General features: G+C 39.4%; 1 protein-coding gene across 1 annotated transcript in view; it reads left to right on the top strand.

Annotated features, from left to right (window-relative positions):
* Nucleotides 1–125: 125 nt before the first annotated feature.
* The window catches only part of CEP57 (centrosomal protein 57), a 27,518-nt gene continuing 11,235 nt past the window's right edge, over nucleotides 126–16,408 (top strand). Inside the window, exons 1-3 of the mRNA XM_013006240.3 lie at nucleotides 126–209; nucleotides 15,618–15,768; nucleotides 15,898–15,902. Of these exons, the coding sequence (XP_012861694.2) occupies nucleotides 15,654–15,768; nucleotides 15,898–15,902 (120 nt within the window). The 5' untranslated portion in view covers nucleotides 126–209; nucleotides 15,618–15,653. The remainder of the gene's footprint in view (nucleotides 210–15,617; nucleotides 15,769–15,897; nucleotides 15,903–16,408) is intronic.

Raw genomic sequence — 16,408 nt, forward strand, 5'->3', positions numbered from 1 at the left:
CGGAGGGAGGCCGGCGTCCTTCGGTGTCCCGTGAAACGCCCGGCTCGTCTCCGCCCCTCTCCCCGGTCCCCTTCGGGGCTGGCAGCCGAGGTTTCCGAACGTTGCCAGGACTCGGCTGGGGGGACGACCCACTCCCAATCCCACGAAAGACTAGAACCCCTCGGGTCACGTGGGTGTAACGGCCCCTCTTGGAAACTCGCCGAGACCAGGTAGGTTGCCAGTCTGGGTACTAGACAGCACCCAGCGGGCGTCTCAGGTGCATTGCTTGCGTGGCCCACTGCCCTTCGAGCCTCTTGGGAGCCCAGGAGCGCGCCTTTCCCAACTCCTACCGTGGACTAGGCATGCAACGGGTAAATGCCAGTTGTCACTGTTCTATTGTCCGTATCTTAATAACTTTTAAAAGAACATTCTTGTTCAGAAGTGGAGACGCTGGAGGAACAGGGAAAGCTGATTCTAAATCCTGCTTTTGTTTCTTCAGGTCCACCACTTTCATCATTTGTCGATTGAGAGTGTCGAACGCCAAGTGTTTTGGGGGATGGGAGGTGACGCATGGGGTGAGATAAGAAATAATAGCTGTTATCTCAACGTTCAGCAAATGCTGAGCGTCTGGCATTAGCTGTCAGCTTTTAAGAGCACAAAGACGGAATACCTACCTGCTCTTTAGGAGCAAAGCACAGAAGAGAAACAACACGTAATTAGGTAATTATTACACAGTACAGTTTGAGGAGTGCTACCTTATTAGAATGATCTGGGCAAGAATGATTAGCTGTGGTTGAGTGGGTGAGGAGTTTTCTGTAGGAGGTGGGAATGCATAAAGGAACTGTAAAGTGCTTGTTGAGCGAATAGGAGGGAAAGGAGAAAATCTCAAGCCTGTGGTAAAATTTGTCAGTGCTTTTCACTTAACTTGAAATACTCTGGAATGAGAGAAAGTAGGGTGGAGGGTAGGGTTGGGCAAGATGGATTGTAAAAAATAGATCAAAGTTTGATTTTGGAAGACCTTTGAAGGAATCAAGTTCCCCTGGGTATAGTGTTAAGCGTTGGGCTGCTAACCACCAGTTCTGAAGTTTGACCCCACCTGCCTCCCCAAGGAAGACATGGCTTTCCACTCCCATAAAGAGTTAAGTCCAGGAAGCTCTCAGGAGCAGTTCTGCTCTATTCCACACAGTTGCTATGAGCCTGGGTGGAGATATACTTAGGTAGTCTGGGGGAGGGGGGAGGGGTATCCCACTTTTATTTATAACTTTTCTCTCCCTCAATGTATAGATGTATTCTTACTCCCCATTCCAGCCCCCCTTTAGTATAATAATTTGATTCATGTTGTTTATGTTCTTAAGTTTTTGAGAATCATCAATATTGGTATGTGTAACTTAGATTGATGGGTGTATCATTCATGTAACTAATTCATTGATATTTTTGTATAGGGTTGAATCTTAATGGGCTTTGGAGTTTTAGATTTTGCTTCCTAGCTATTAGAAACAGTGTTACTAAAATCATCCTTGTATGTAACTCATGGGTGATGTGTGCAAAATTTTATCTACAGTAGCACTTTTAAAAGTGTCATCCCAGGATCCCTGGAGTTCAGGCGGCCTGTGACATCTTTCCTTATCCAGCCATATGATGCGCCCCCCTCCCCCACGAAAAAATAAGCTCTGCTGGGCTGGGCTTTAATAGTATACATTTTTCCCCTCTAGGCAAGCATTGAGCAACTGACTGAGTTAGTGCACCCAGTGGCTTCATCTGGGAAGGTTCTCTATAGTCACAGTGAATTTTTTCATAAAAATTTCACTGGAGGCTTGTTTTTTGTGATGTCCAGCTTAAGAGAACGGTGTGTCGCTGTGAGATTTTGTTTCCTGTTCAGGAAAAAGCCTCAGAAACTGGTGTGGTGTTGAACACAGCTTACAAGGACAGCACTATGGGAAAAACCCAAGTGAATGAGTGTTTTTTCTCATTTCAAAAAAGGTAAAATATTGATTGACAAGCCTCATTCTGGATGTCTGTCAACTTCCCTAAAGGATATACATGTCCACAAAATTCATGCACTTGTGCTTGAAGAACCACCGTGGACCACCGAAGAGATAGCGAAGTTATCTGGATGCTTGGTTCAGCGAATTTTAATGGAAGATTTGGGAAGGAGATGGGTCAATGTGAAATTTGTGCCTCGCATTCCTTGAGTGTAAACATGCTGTGCTTTGAAAGAACAGCTCCAAATCGACCCAGACTTTTTTCCGAGATCGTTACTAGTGACGAGACATGGTACTGTTCTTATTACCCCAAAAGTAAACATCAGTCAGTCAGTGGAAGAAGCCATCGTCACCTCACCCTAAAAAACTCATCAAGTGAAATCAAAGATCAAGATGATGCTCATTTGTTTTTTTGATGTGAGGGGGGATAGTGCGTTTGGAGTTTTTCCACCAGGTCATACTGTTAATCAAGCTTTCTGTTTAGAGCAGCGCTTCTCAACCTGTGGGCCACTACAACTTTGGGGGTCCGAATGACCCTTTCACAGGGGTAGCAAAATTACAGTTAGGAAGTAGCAATGAAAATAATTTTATGATTGGGGGTCACCACCGCATGAGGAACTGTATTAAAGGGTTGCAGCATTAGGAAAGTTGAGAACCACTGATTTAGAGGTTCTGAAAAGATTGGGTAACAGTGTGCAACAAAAAAGGCCTGGTTTGTGGCATACGGGACTGGTTTTGCCACCACGACAATGCACCTGCTCACGCAGCCATTTCAGTGCGAAGGTTTTTGGCAACAAAAAAAAAGATGCTTCTCTTTCCCTAGCACCTTACTCACTTGACCTCTCTCCCTGCAAGTTCTTTTTGTTTCCTCGAATGCCTAGACACATGAAAGGACAGCAATTTAATGAAGTAGAAGAGTTGAAGGAAAAAGGGAGGTGCTGTCTGCCATCCAAACAGATGAGCTTGAAAATGTTTCCAAGAATGGAATTGCCGATTTAACAAATGTATTACGTGTAATGGAGAGTGCTTTGAAAGCGAGAAGGTTGTTTTGTTTTGTTTTGTTTTGTTTTGTTTACAAAATTTAAATACATCGCTTTGGAGAGAAAAATTCTGGGGTTTTTTTCCCCCCTGAGATCCCCGTGTATATCTAGGGTACCAAGTAGTCTTTGTGCTTAGCAACCAGAGCAGGGTATCCTATGAAAATACTAATACCCACCTCAAAAGGGTTTTGTGAGAGTAGCCATGTACATAAAAGCAGATAGACACCAGCTGCCTTCTTAAGTCAGTGCTAAGGAGATTGGCAAAAATGTGCCAGTCATTTGAAAAATCGGGGTTGCTATATCTTTTATGAAAACTTATATTACCATTAACATGTTACAGATTTATTATTTTGAAAACCTAAATTTGCAACCTTAACATTAATATGGTAGGTTTTAAGGTGTAGACCTTTGGCAGCTTCAGTAGTCCTGTGTAAAGTGGTCCTGTGATAAATTTGAGAGATGGTTCTAGAAAGTAATTTCAAACTGTGGGTTGAACTTTGAGTTACAACTCAGTAGTTTATTATGCCATGTTTTTGGTGGTCCAATTATGTGATTTTTCAAAAAGGAAGAAGGAAAAGGGAAATAATTAAGAGTTCAGGTGAAAATACTGAAGAGTAAAATTTCGGGATTGTAGAGTATGTGCATTCAGCTTCAGTTGGCAATGCAAAATGGTGTGTTTTTGTTTTTAATATATTGTTTTTGGTGAATGTTTACACAACAAGTTAGGTTCACATTTCTGTACATACTGTTCAATGACTTTGGTTACGTTTTTCATACTGTAACAAGTCTCATTCTTTTCCTTTTAGTTGTACCGTTTGCATTAATGTAGCTTCCCTTTACCCACTAATAAGTCTCACCCACCGAACTTCTCATCTTTGAGTTAAGGTAAATGTTGACCAGTGGATCTTGTATAGGTGATTTGCTGAAAGGTAACCTCTAGGGGTGGTTTTATTTCATTTTATTAGGGCAGGATTCTAGAGGATTCCACAAGTGTGGCTTTTTAAAAGAATTTTAATTTTGTTCTGAGAATTTTCTTCTTTCCGTAGTCAGAACTATTGGTCAGGGTAGCCTGACAACATCTCATTTCTCTGGTCTCAGCATAGATGAGACTGGTTTGTGAAGCTGACCAGGCCTATAGACTAATTTCTTCTTTGAGTCTTTGGTGTACTTTTGGTGTCTTTTGTTCCAGGTGCGTAGAGACCAATAGTGGGATTGCTGAATAGGATATTTTCTAGCTTTTTCAAGAAGCACCATTCCACTGTGGTTATACCATTTTATACTCTCAGCAGCAGGAGTTGAAGGTTCCCTTCTCCCACAGCCTCACCAGCAGTAATTGTTTTCTGGTTGTTTTGCCCTTTAATATATCAGTACTGTTTTTGCATGGATAAGATGGCATTTCATTGTAGTTTTGATTTTTGTGTCTCTCGGAAACCCTCCATAGAGTCACTGTACTTTGTAATCACATGATTGGCAGTGTGCGTTCTTTAAGGAGCCTTAGTGGGAAAGATGAGGCTGCCTGCTTTTGTAAAGGCTTACAGTCATTGAAAACCCTATACGGGGTCACCATGTGTCAGAATCAGCTCGGTTTGCATGGGTTCCCGTTGTGTTTTGAATGGCTAATTATCTCAAAGTTTTTCTTTCTTTTTTTTTGTATTTGATGACTGGGTAAGTATCTGCTCAGGTCTTTTGCCCTTTTATTAATTAGGTTTTTGTCTTTTCGTTGGTAAATGTTGGCGTCTTCTATATCTTTTATAGATTAGCCCCTCATCCAATATCTTTTTCAAGATTTTAAAGAGATCATTTCATTTTATTCTATATCTTCTTTGTTATTGGTTGCCATCAAGTTGATTCTGACTCAGTGTCTGAAGAAATGGCGTAGGGTAATGTCTTACCTACTGCTACTCAAAGAAGAAGAAAAATCCAACTCCACATCTGCCCAGAGATAAGACCGCTGACACAACCGTCCCCCTCGACTGGGTACAGTTCTCTCTTCCCAGCCACACCTCTCTCTGGTTTTTAGACTCTCAGTCATAAGCCCCTGGTTATGGCAAGGCATCCAAGGGATTATAACACACTGTCGATAACCATGAGAAGAGTGGAAATTCTACAACACTTCATTGTGCTTACAAGGAACTTGTTCATGGATCAAGAGGCAGTTGTACAAACAGAAAAAGGGAGTACTGCATAGTTTAAAATCAGCAAAGGTGTGCATCACGGTTGTATCCTTTTTTCGTACTTACTCAGTTTGTATGCTGACAAATAATCAGAGGCTGGCTTTTATGAAGAAGACTGGTAACAGGATTGGAGGAAGGCTTACTGACAACCCATGAAATGCAGATGACAGATAAAACCTTACTTGCGGAAAGTGAGAAAGACTTGAAGCGTTCGCTGATGAAGATCAAGGAATTCAGCCTTAAGTATGGATTACAACTCAGTGTAAAGAAGACCAAAATCTTCACAATTGGAGCAGTAGTTAACATCATGATAAACGGAGAAATGTTTGAAGTTTTCAAGAATTCTGTCTTGCTTGGATCCACAATCAGTACTCATGGAAGCAGCAGTCAAAAGACCCTTAGTGCTACACAAGACTGCTTCAGAGTATTGAAGAGCAAGAGTTACTTTGAAGACTAAGGCGTGCCTGACCCAAGCCATGGTCATTTCAATTGCCTCATATTATACCTGTGAAAGTTGGCCATTGAATAAAGAAGAATCGATGCATTTGAATTGTGCTAGTGAAGAATGTTGAAAGATTCATGGGCTGCTGAATGGATAGACACATCTGTCTTGGAGGAAGTATGGCCAGAGAGCTCCTTAGAGGCATGGATAGTGATGCTTGGCCTTACAACTTTGAACATGTCAGGAGAGAGCAGTCCCTGGAGAAGGATATCTTGTTCGGTAAAGTAGAGGTGCAGTGAAAAAGAGGAAGCCCTGAGGGAGAGGGATTGACACAGTGACTGCAGCAGTAGGCTCAAGCAAAAAGGAACAACAAGAATGGTCCAGGACCTGGCAGTGTTTTGTTTTGTTGTGTTGTGCAGAAGGTTGCTGTGGGTCGGAACCAACAGCAAAAACAGCACATACAGTGCTTGTCTTCTCCCTCGCCTGGCCAGACAAGTATTAAACATTTCCATTAGTGGTTGGTGATAGAGGCCCAAAGATCACCTCTTCAGCAATCCAGACTCCTGCTGGAAGGCACTCAGCTGTACTCCTCTGGGCCAGGAAGCTGACTGCACTGCCTTGTGGTTTGATACCACTGCTCTGCACCGTTTGAGCATCTCCAAACCTGTCTCTCAGTCTTGGTGTTGCAGCCTCTGGTGCTGCTCTGCTGCTTGTCACAGCACAGATCTCATCATGCTCTGGTGGCTCTTTTTTCTTAATGGTCATGGAATTCTTTCTGAGATGCCTCATTTTTGCACCCACTGGGATGGTGAAACTGATCTCCACGTTAGAGTTCTCTATACATTGTTTCCATGTTCCCACCCAGTCCTTGAGTGGAAGTTTCAAAAACCAAGGTGGATTTCATTTCCTTTTTATGATTTGTTTTTTCTTTATTTTAGCAACTTGTTTTCTCCACGGCCTTAATGATTTTTTTATTCTATAAATTTTAAAGTTGCTGTCCTATGAATCCTTATTTACTTAAAATTAATATGTGTGTACAAACCAATTTAAGGTTTTTATTTATGATGAACAATTGTCCTAGAACTACTTGATGAAAAATCATCCTTTGCCCTGTGGCTTGCTATTCCAGCTAATGTTCAAATGACAATATTCATTCACAGTATTTTTTTTTCAGCTAGTATGGCAACGTTATTTGTCTTTTGCCCTATCAAAACCCTTCCTTGATTAGCCTAATATAAAGCAAAGGTAAAAAATGCAGAATTTAATGTGCTTTTAGTTCCTTACAACCAATCTTGCACTTCCCACCTATCCTATTATAGTCAAACTTTTTCTAATTTCTTCCAGCTATTTGCACATGTCATTGGAAAGTATGGCAACGAATGCACATTTAAAATACTACTTGCACATGTCATTGGAAAGTATGGCAACGAATGCACATTTAAAATACTACTTTACCTATACAGAGATGTTCAGTAAATTTAAAGAAGAGGTGGCAAGAATTATTTTTTAAATATTTTGAGGGATTTTGTTATAAAAGTTGAGAAATAAGGCTGTAGCTGGAGGGAGCCCAAAAGTCCAGGAAAGTTGTTTTTATCTTTTTCTTCTTCCATTGGATTCTCCTTCCTTGCTAAATAGTTGATCCCAAGAGGAAAGGAAATTCACTGTAGGAGTCTGTTGTGTATCTTAAATGGGTACAGATGCTTTACACAGGTTTCACTATTTCAGGGGAGGGAAATTAGTACATAAGTACGTATGTAGGCAGATTGGTGAGTTTTTTTTTCAAATCTTGTTGTCAGTTAAGCACATGGTTTAGAAAGGGTTTGAACTTGTCTCCTTTGTGAGCCTCTTTTTCCTCTTTTGTAAAATAAAGAGAATGTATTCAGTTATTCTTGTGCTTCTTCCCAGCTCTTCAAAATACTGCTATTCTAAGCTCTAGTATTTATAACCTCTGCTGTTGCTTTCTCAATTGGAAAGACCTTGCTATTAATAACTTCCTAGTATTACTGAGTACTTTTTTGGTTATTATTTAGCTTTAGTGCTACCTAATACCAACTTAGTTCTGAAGGTTTCACAAGGCCATTTCCTGTTATTTTGCCTGTGCTTTTGGTTGATTTATGTATTCTTAATTTCTTTTTGTTTGTTTTATCAAATGGCTCTGGCAAATGAGGACATTAATGCAACACATTGACAGAATTAATGGACTCATGTTGCTTAGCCCATGACATTCAAAATGAAACAGCTGACAGAAAATGTAATTTGGAGTTATTCTCTTAAAATATCTTATTATAATGTTCATTTTTCTATAAATAGATGTTCCTTAATTGGTTCATTAATCGGCCAGTATTTTGATAATTTATGTGCCACATTAAACTTTATTAAAGGACAAATCCTTGAACTATTAGTTTTGTTTATTATGCACAGATAGTGTTCACTTTTAATGAAATTACATTTTAAATTATTAGTTTGGGAGAGTTTGTGTTTACATATTGATAAGGAACACTTCCTAAATGATGGTGAAGTTTGTTAGGTACCCTCTAGTCAGTTTCCACTCACCCCAACTCTGTGTAAAAAAGAATGAAACACTCCCTAGTCCTATGCTGTACTCAAAATTGTTACTGTGTTTGAGCCCATTGTTAAAGCTGATGTGTCAGGCGATCTTACCGAAGGTCTTCGTTTTCACTGATCCTCTCTACTTTACCAACCAAGCATGATGTCCTTTTCCAGGTACAGGTCTCTCCTGAAAACATGTCCAAAGTGTGAGGTGAAGTTTAATTAACCTAACTCAAGCATTGATTGTGGATTCAAGTAAAACTAAATCCTTGACAACATCTCTTATTATGATGTCTGTTAGCCCAGTTGGAGGATTTTTGTTTTCATTGTACTGAGTTGTGATTCATACTGAAGGCTGCCATCTTTGTTCTTCAGCCGAGTGCTTCAAGTCCTCTCCTTTCAGCAATGTAATATCATCTGCATATTGCAGGTTGTTAATGGGTCTTCTTCCACCTAGTCAAGCTTCGATTATTTGCTCAGCATACAGATGATAGCGTTCCCACTCTTCTCAATGCTATCCACAGTTTGTTATAATCCACACAACCAAATGTCTTTGTGTAGTCAGTAAAACAAGCATGTTCCTTTCATTCTCTGCTTTCAGCCAATATCAAACTGACATCGGCAATGATGTGTTCCTCATAAATCCAACTTGAATTTGTTGCGGTTCCTAGTCTGTGTACTGGAACTATGTTTGAATAATCTTCTGTTGGATCACTTTGCGTTGCAACAAGCACAGTTATGGATCTCTTCCAAATGTCTTGGCATAGACAAGTGCTTCCAGCATTGCATCTTGTGTTAGTTCCGGTAGGCTAGAGAAACAAATCCAGATACACTCATATGTATAAGAGAGAACGTTATATCAAAGAACAATTGTACATTCAGAAAACATCCCAGCCCAGTCCAGATCAAGTCCATAAATCTGATGTTAGCCTATATGCCCGATACCAGTGGGTGGAAAGTCTTGTGGATCCAGTGGCAGTGGAAGCAACAGTGCTGGTATGGGTCTCCACTGGCTCTTCCAGCTCTAGGGCTCTCTGCCTCTGTCAGTGTAGCTCTATGTGGCTTGTCAACAGGAATGTTGAAACACAGACATGTGTGTCCCACCTCCAGAAAGCTATTTATCTTCTCAGCACCAAGACCTTCAACTGAGGTCATGAAGCTGCGACCTGATTGACAGGCTAAACTCCAACCCTTCACTCTTAACAGTATCAAGTTGACACAGATTATGTAACAACCACATACCACCCCTTGTCAACTTGACACTTTGACACACCTTTTTATCCATATATAATTTTAAAGTCTTCTCTAGTCCCTGTGGACCAGGTCCACGGGTATCAGTGGCTAGACTCAACCTGTCTCTTTATTGCTGCTTTCCTCCCACTTCCACTCAACAAGTGGATCCAGATGGTCACCTAGCGAGCATTTCAGGCTGTCACAGGGTCCCTTTAACGTTCAGTCATAGGAGTGTTTTTTCATGCATGGTTCCAGATTTTTCCAGCCTCAAGCACAAGCCACTAATTCAAAAATCAAGCACAAGCCACTAATTCAAAAATCAAGAGTTCCCTTTTTTTTTTTTTTTTTCAATCTGTCATCAGCCCCCTAGGCATGTCTCTTCACCTTTGAATGTCCTGAGCACTTAAGAAAATGGGTGGGGCCTATCTTTTCAGAGCCTTGGTGTTCTAAACCCATTTAAGACCCAGTTTTAATGACTGAAGACTAGTGGACTTAAAGCTATCTTCATACTTCCCAAAGATAATTTCTATCAATCATAGTATTAATAATAATAGTCAAAAGAAAACAGTATAAACCTAATACAGCTAGAACCTAAATTCAATTCTTAAAACAGTGAAGTTCAATTCTTATTTATCTTATCTTAAACCTTATCTAAACTATTCCATTAAAACAAAATATAGCCTTAGGCCTCTAGCTGCATTGCCTCAAGCCAGGGCCAGGCCTTCTGTCAGCCATTTTGACCTCCTATCAGCCATTTTCAGTAAGCACCATGTCTGAGAAATTCAAGGGGAGATTTCTATCCCTGAGTTCAAAATATATATTAACAACATTCATTTTTGCCATTTCAGATAGGAATAACCAAAGACAACAACCAAACAAAATAATGAAAACTTTAACTTCCCATATTCTTTGCAGAAAACAGTCCAGTAAACTGCATGGACATGTCTGACCTCTGGCGAGCCAAAGAAAAACTACCCTGAGGCAGAGGTTCAGTATGCACCCCTCTCCATCTTTATGATTTGTTTTTCTAGCCCACCAGAACTAACACACGTCTGTTTGTTGAAGCATCTCAGTTGGTATTCTATTAATTCCTAGAGCCTTGTGTTTCATCAGGACCTTCAATGTTGCTTGGACTTCTCCTTCAGTACCATCAATTCCTGACCATATGCTGTTTCCTTATAAATCAGCGGTTCTCAACCTCTGGGTATGTGACTCCTTTGGGGGTCGAACAACCCTTTCACAGGGGTCACCCGATTCATAACATTAACAAAATTACAGTTATGAAGTAGCAATGAAAATAATTTTATGGTTGGGGGGTCACCACAACATGAGGAACTGTATTAAAGGGTCATGGCATGAGAACCATTGTTTTAAATGATTGAAAATCCACCAATTCTTTGTCAGAAACTGTATTCTCCCTATTTTTTTATGGTTTCTGGTTTAGTATTTTGCCCTTAGAATCTTTCAGTATTGCAATATTAGACTTGAATATTTTCTTCAGTTCTTTCCTGGTGTGTTAGTCTGGGTTGACTAGAGAAACAAATTCGTAGACACTGTGTATAAGAAAGAGGTATTGAAGCAACATTCCAGCCCAGTTCAAACCCTTAAGTCCGATATTAGCCCATAAATCCAGTACAAGTCTTCAGACTCACACAACACCATGCAATGACACCGAATGCAGGAAGATCACAGGCCATTGAGTGGAAAGTCTTGTGGATCCAGTGGTAGTAGAGGCATCTCAGTGCTGGCAGGGGTCTCCACGTGATTCCTTCAGCTCTGAGGCTGACTGCCATCAGCCTGTCTTCATGTGGCTTGTCAACAAGAATGTCTCTCTGTTAATGAGCCAAGAGAGAGTGTCTCCTGCCTCCAAGGATGAATACAAGAGTTCCTAGAACCCTTGGGAGAAGGCCATGCCCACACAGAGGCTATGACCTTGATTGACAAGTTAAGACTCCACCCCTTCACTCTTAATACTCTCAAATTGACAAACGATTATATAACTCATGTCTTTCCCTTTAGGTTTTCTAACGCCAGGTCTTTGCATGTTATAATACTTTGCCATTTCTAGCCATCCTCTCATATTCTGTTCATCTATTTTAATCATTTTCTTTCACTTTAGCGGTTCTATGTTTGAGAGCAAATTTGAGCCCTTGTTGGCATCCATTTTGATCATTCTTCCCTTTCGTGGCCTTTGTCACTAATAGGTTAATTTCCATATGCCAAAGAAAACTATTATTATTATTATTCAAACTTATGCACCAACCACTAATACAAAAGATGAAGAAATTCAATATTTTTACCTTCCTTTGCTATCTAATTGAGCAAACATACAATCAAGTGCATTGTTAATAGTTGGAAATGAAGAATTGTTAGACAGAAACTGTGGTCTCAGTAATAGAAGTTAGGCAGGAGATTGCCTGAGAGAACTTTGCAAGGCCAATGACTTAAGTCACTGTGAGCAGCGTTTTCAATAACATTAACAACATTATGTATGGCCCTCACAGCATTGAAATATATTACTTATTTGGAAACAGGCATTGAAGAAAACTATTCGTTATTACAAGACCAAGGGTCAGTTGTAATATGACCATCAATTACTCATATGCAAGGTGAAGCTGAAGAAAATTAAGTATATGAGAGCCAAAGGGCCATGAATGTAGAGAGTAAGCCTTGAATTTAAAGACTTTTGAAGAATAGATTTGATGCATTGGACACTAGTATCCAAAGACTGAATGAGTTGGCAATGATATCAAGGAAATTATATGTGAAGAAAGCAAAAAGTCATTAAAAAGCCACGAAAGAGAAAAACACCACAAAGAGAAAAACCACAGTAGCTGTCCAGAGAGATGCATTGAATAGTAGTTGTCAAGTAATAAGATTCTGGTGATGCAAGCAGTTAATATCCTTAGCAATTAGAGAAAAGTTGGTGTTATTAGTCTACATAGTATTGCTTGGTAATCTACTTCCCCTCAAATCAGCCATTTAAAACCCTTGGAGAGAATGTATAGTCTCATGCAAATGGATCTCCATGACTCAGATACTCAATTCCAATTGGTTTTAATTATATATATTACAATCAATGGAGACCCTTTTTTTTTTTTTTGAACAGTCATCTTTAAAAGTAAGTTTTGCAATAATTTTTGATATTTTACAGGAATTTTTTTGCTGTGTTAAATCTTTTAAGATTTGAAAAATCCATGCAGCTTCCTAGCCCGCTGTAAAATCTGTTTGCCAAAAAATTTGAAAAATGGTAGTTATTAGTCCTGCTTGTAGTATATGATCATTACAATAGAGTTCATATTTATTTACTAAAGTACCATTTTTGAGACTGATCCCAACCACTGCCTAAATCTTCGTTGTTCACTTTAATTTTTATAGCTACAGTGTGCATGTCTTATACAGTCACTATCAGAATCTATAGAGGAAACATCCAGGAAACTCCCAAGTAAACCCCCCAACACCCCCCCCCAATATTAGGCTCCAAGCTCATTATACAGGTCAAGTATTGCTACCGCTGCTCCAATTCATACATGCACGGGTCTCTGTCTAATAAACTTTAAAACCAGGTCTTTGCGGCCAGTGAATGACTGCAGGGCAGCTCACTTGAAACTGCGCTTGTGTTAGTCTCATCGGGTACCTTCTAAAAACAATTTTTGTACCATAGGACAAAGGTGATTTTGAGATCAAGGGTAATACATTTTTAACAAAACAAGTACTGTATATACTCAAGTATAAGCCGACCCAAATATCAGCTGAGGCACCTAATTTTACCACAAAAAATGCACTAAAAATGTGCTGGAAAACTCGGCTTATACACAAGTATATACGGTCGACATCGTCCCATAACATTTCAACAAGTAGGGCAAGGGATGCTGTCCCCCATAAAACAATAGGTTTTTTTCGATGGATCGGTATCGTAAGAATGACTTTCCCCCTTAATGTCTCTCAAAAAGGCACAGAGAGGAAGGATAGTCAGCCTCAGTGAATGGAGGAACTCAAGTCTGTAAAACTAGTTCAGGAAGACCATAGACTTACCATAGACTCAAGTTGAGAGCTCCCATGGCTCAGTGTTTTCGATTTTAAGGGCTTAGCAAGCTTTCAGCTCACTGGCTACCAGAAGCACTGCATTAATTTTTCCATCAGTCTTTGTTTTACTCAAAATTGAAGCTAATGAACACAATTTCATGAAATAAATTATAACCAGGGCCAGGTCTTGGAGTTGCCAGTACACTTCAGAGGGCAAAGTCCATTCCAAAGAGTGGCTTCCAGGGTAACCTGCTGGGCTAGTTCAAGTCAAGGCAGAGAGATTAGCTCAGAAAGTTATGGTGACTTTGGAATTTGAAAGGAGTAATCTTGATAGATTTTCTCCAAGAACACAGGATGATCATCACTAGGACCTGTTATGCAGACATTTTAAGAAAATGGAACATTAATTGTGGAGGAAAGGCTACATAAGTTGCCCGGAGGAATTTCTATCCATAAGCACAATGCATCTGCTCATTATTGAAAGTACTGAGGACTATTCTTCAATTTTGCTGGGAAACCTTTCTCATCATCTACTCTTCAGTCCTAGTTTTGACCCTTATGATTGCTTTTAAAACTTCAAGAGAACACAATTTGCATCCTTCGAGGGTGCCAGAATTGATGATTAGATAGGGTGTAGATTTCTTTGGGAAATAAATAAGAGAAACACAGCCTTCAGATGTATAAACCTAGGTGGAAAATGTGTCAAGAAATAATAACTTCACATTTTGATATTTTGTTTAATAAAGGTTTTTACTGTTGTATAGGAGCACTTTTTTTGCTTTCATATAAAATGGCTTAATGTTTGCATGTACCGTAATCTACCCACATCCTCTCAAATACTGCATATCACCTCTAGGTTGTTTTAATGCCTAATACAAATGAATGCTCATTAAATAGTACTTTATGCTCTCTCAGTCTTTCAGGATTCCTTTGACCAATTTGTTACACCTTCCACTCCCATCTGCAGATATGGATATTAGGGCCTATTATCCTTCCTATCTTCTGTAAGTCAACTTAGAAATGAAAAACTTCAGTTTTTAGTGCAGTATGGGAGTGTGGATGGCCTTTGTGTGTTCCAGCAAGTTGTTTTCTGTATGTTTAAAATGTTACTGTCTCTAGTTTTTTATATACAAATTATTCTGGTACTTTATAGACATAGTTCTCCAAAGGGGTCACCACTCACTGTTACCAAGTTGATTCCAACTCTTAATGATCCTATAGGACAGTGTAGAACTGCCCCTGTAGGTTACTGAGACTAACTTTTTGTGTAAATATTTATGGGAGCAGAAACCCTCCTCTATCTCCCTGGAGACTAACTTTTTATGGGAGTAAAAAGCCTTGTCTTTCACCCTTGGAGGGGCTGGTGTTTTGAACTGCTGACCTGGTGGTTTGCAGCCTAACTTGTAACACCACATCACCAGGGCTCTGCTTTTCAAAGCTAAGAAGTATACACATGGTTTTCTGTGGCTCTTGAAGCAGAAGAATGATGTCTGAGAATTTAGAGCCGGTGTCAGTCATATCGCTCGGTGTAACCTCAGCTTATCCATTGCTCCCCCTACTCTCTGTCTACTAACAGGAAGTCACCTACAATAAACAACTCCATAGTTGCCATCCCCTCGGTTGAAATCATATGGCACTGATCTTCAATGTGACAGGATCACATTGAAGACATGAATAGCTTATGTGGAGAAAAAACTACATTTGTGTGTTTGGTGGCTCTTAGTGCTATCTAATAGTCCCTGTATTTCTTTTTAATGAAATACAAATTATTTGAATCAAGAACCACATCTTATTTTCTTTTTATTATTCTACAGAGCTTTATACCATTAATAAGTATTCAGCAAATATTTTATTAGGGTTGGGGGTAGATTAGTACAGTTATTTGTGGCAGTTTCAGATCTTTGAAATAGAGAATGTATTTAATGCACATTTATTTCATTGTATATATATTTAAAATACAATATAAGTACTATATATATCTATATGGCATTTGTGTTTGGGGCATTGTTTGCTTTTTATGAAAAGAGCTAAGCTACACGTAGAATTCCGTGAAGCTTTTTGTAAACAAATGTCTGTTTTCCCTCTCTGTGTAATGTATGAACTTTCCAGTTCGTGGTCATGAATACATACATTTTCATGCTGTTTGTGACCTAACCATATGAGAGATAATTTTTTTTGCTTCATATTTCAGAGCAGCTTACCCGAACCATCAAGGACAGATGGGAATATGGTTCATCATTCCTCATATGTAGTCTATCCACCCGATAAGCCTTTCCTTAATAGTGATATGCGACGCTCCCCAAATAAACCTACATTTGCCTATCCAGAAAGCAATAGCAGAGGTAATGGCAGTTAACAAAATAGATGCTACTTTGTTTAGTCACTGTGTAAAATTTTAAAATTGTACCTTCCTTTTGTTTTTAAGTTAAATGAGGAAACCCTATTTCCGCCTTTACTTGTGCCCTATTCAGATACAGTGCGTTCCCTGTGTTGCTCGTCTTGGTTGTTAGCATCAGCACCCACCACATCACCAAACCTCTGAGTCGTCTGTGGCTGCTGGCATCTTAGCTATCATCTCTGAGATGATTCTGTTGGTTCGCTCTTGTCATTCACGTTGTTAGGGCTCAGGCTCTCATTATCTTTTTGCATAGATGATTTTATTACATAGATAGGTGTGTATAACTGAAATTGTGTTCAGTTCTATGTGTTATCCCTTTATTAGGCCAGAAGAAGATGTAAGACAGCTAATGTACTTTGAATAGCTCAGAACTTTGTGTGATTAGCTAAATTTTTGCCATTTTATAAAATCTTTGAAATGTTTTTTATCATGATTGTTTGTGATTTTTACTTGATTGCCTAGCCTTACCAGGGTCAAAAATACTTTTTAAAGGGATTTCTTAAAATGTGCTCTGAGATAATGAACATTTTGTTCCTCAAAGTGATCCTTTATTGAACTCACAAATTTAAAAAATTTAAATGTGT

This window comes from Echinops telfairi, unplaced genomic scaffold (assembly GCF_000313985.2).
Source record: "Echinops telfairi isolate 266 unplaced genomic scaffold, ASM31398v2 ScPeMD7_7421;HRSCAF=8459, whole genome shotgun sequence".
Lineage (NCBI taxonomy): Eukaryota > Metazoa > Chordata > Mammalia > Afrosoricida > Tenrecidae > Echinops > Echinops telfairi.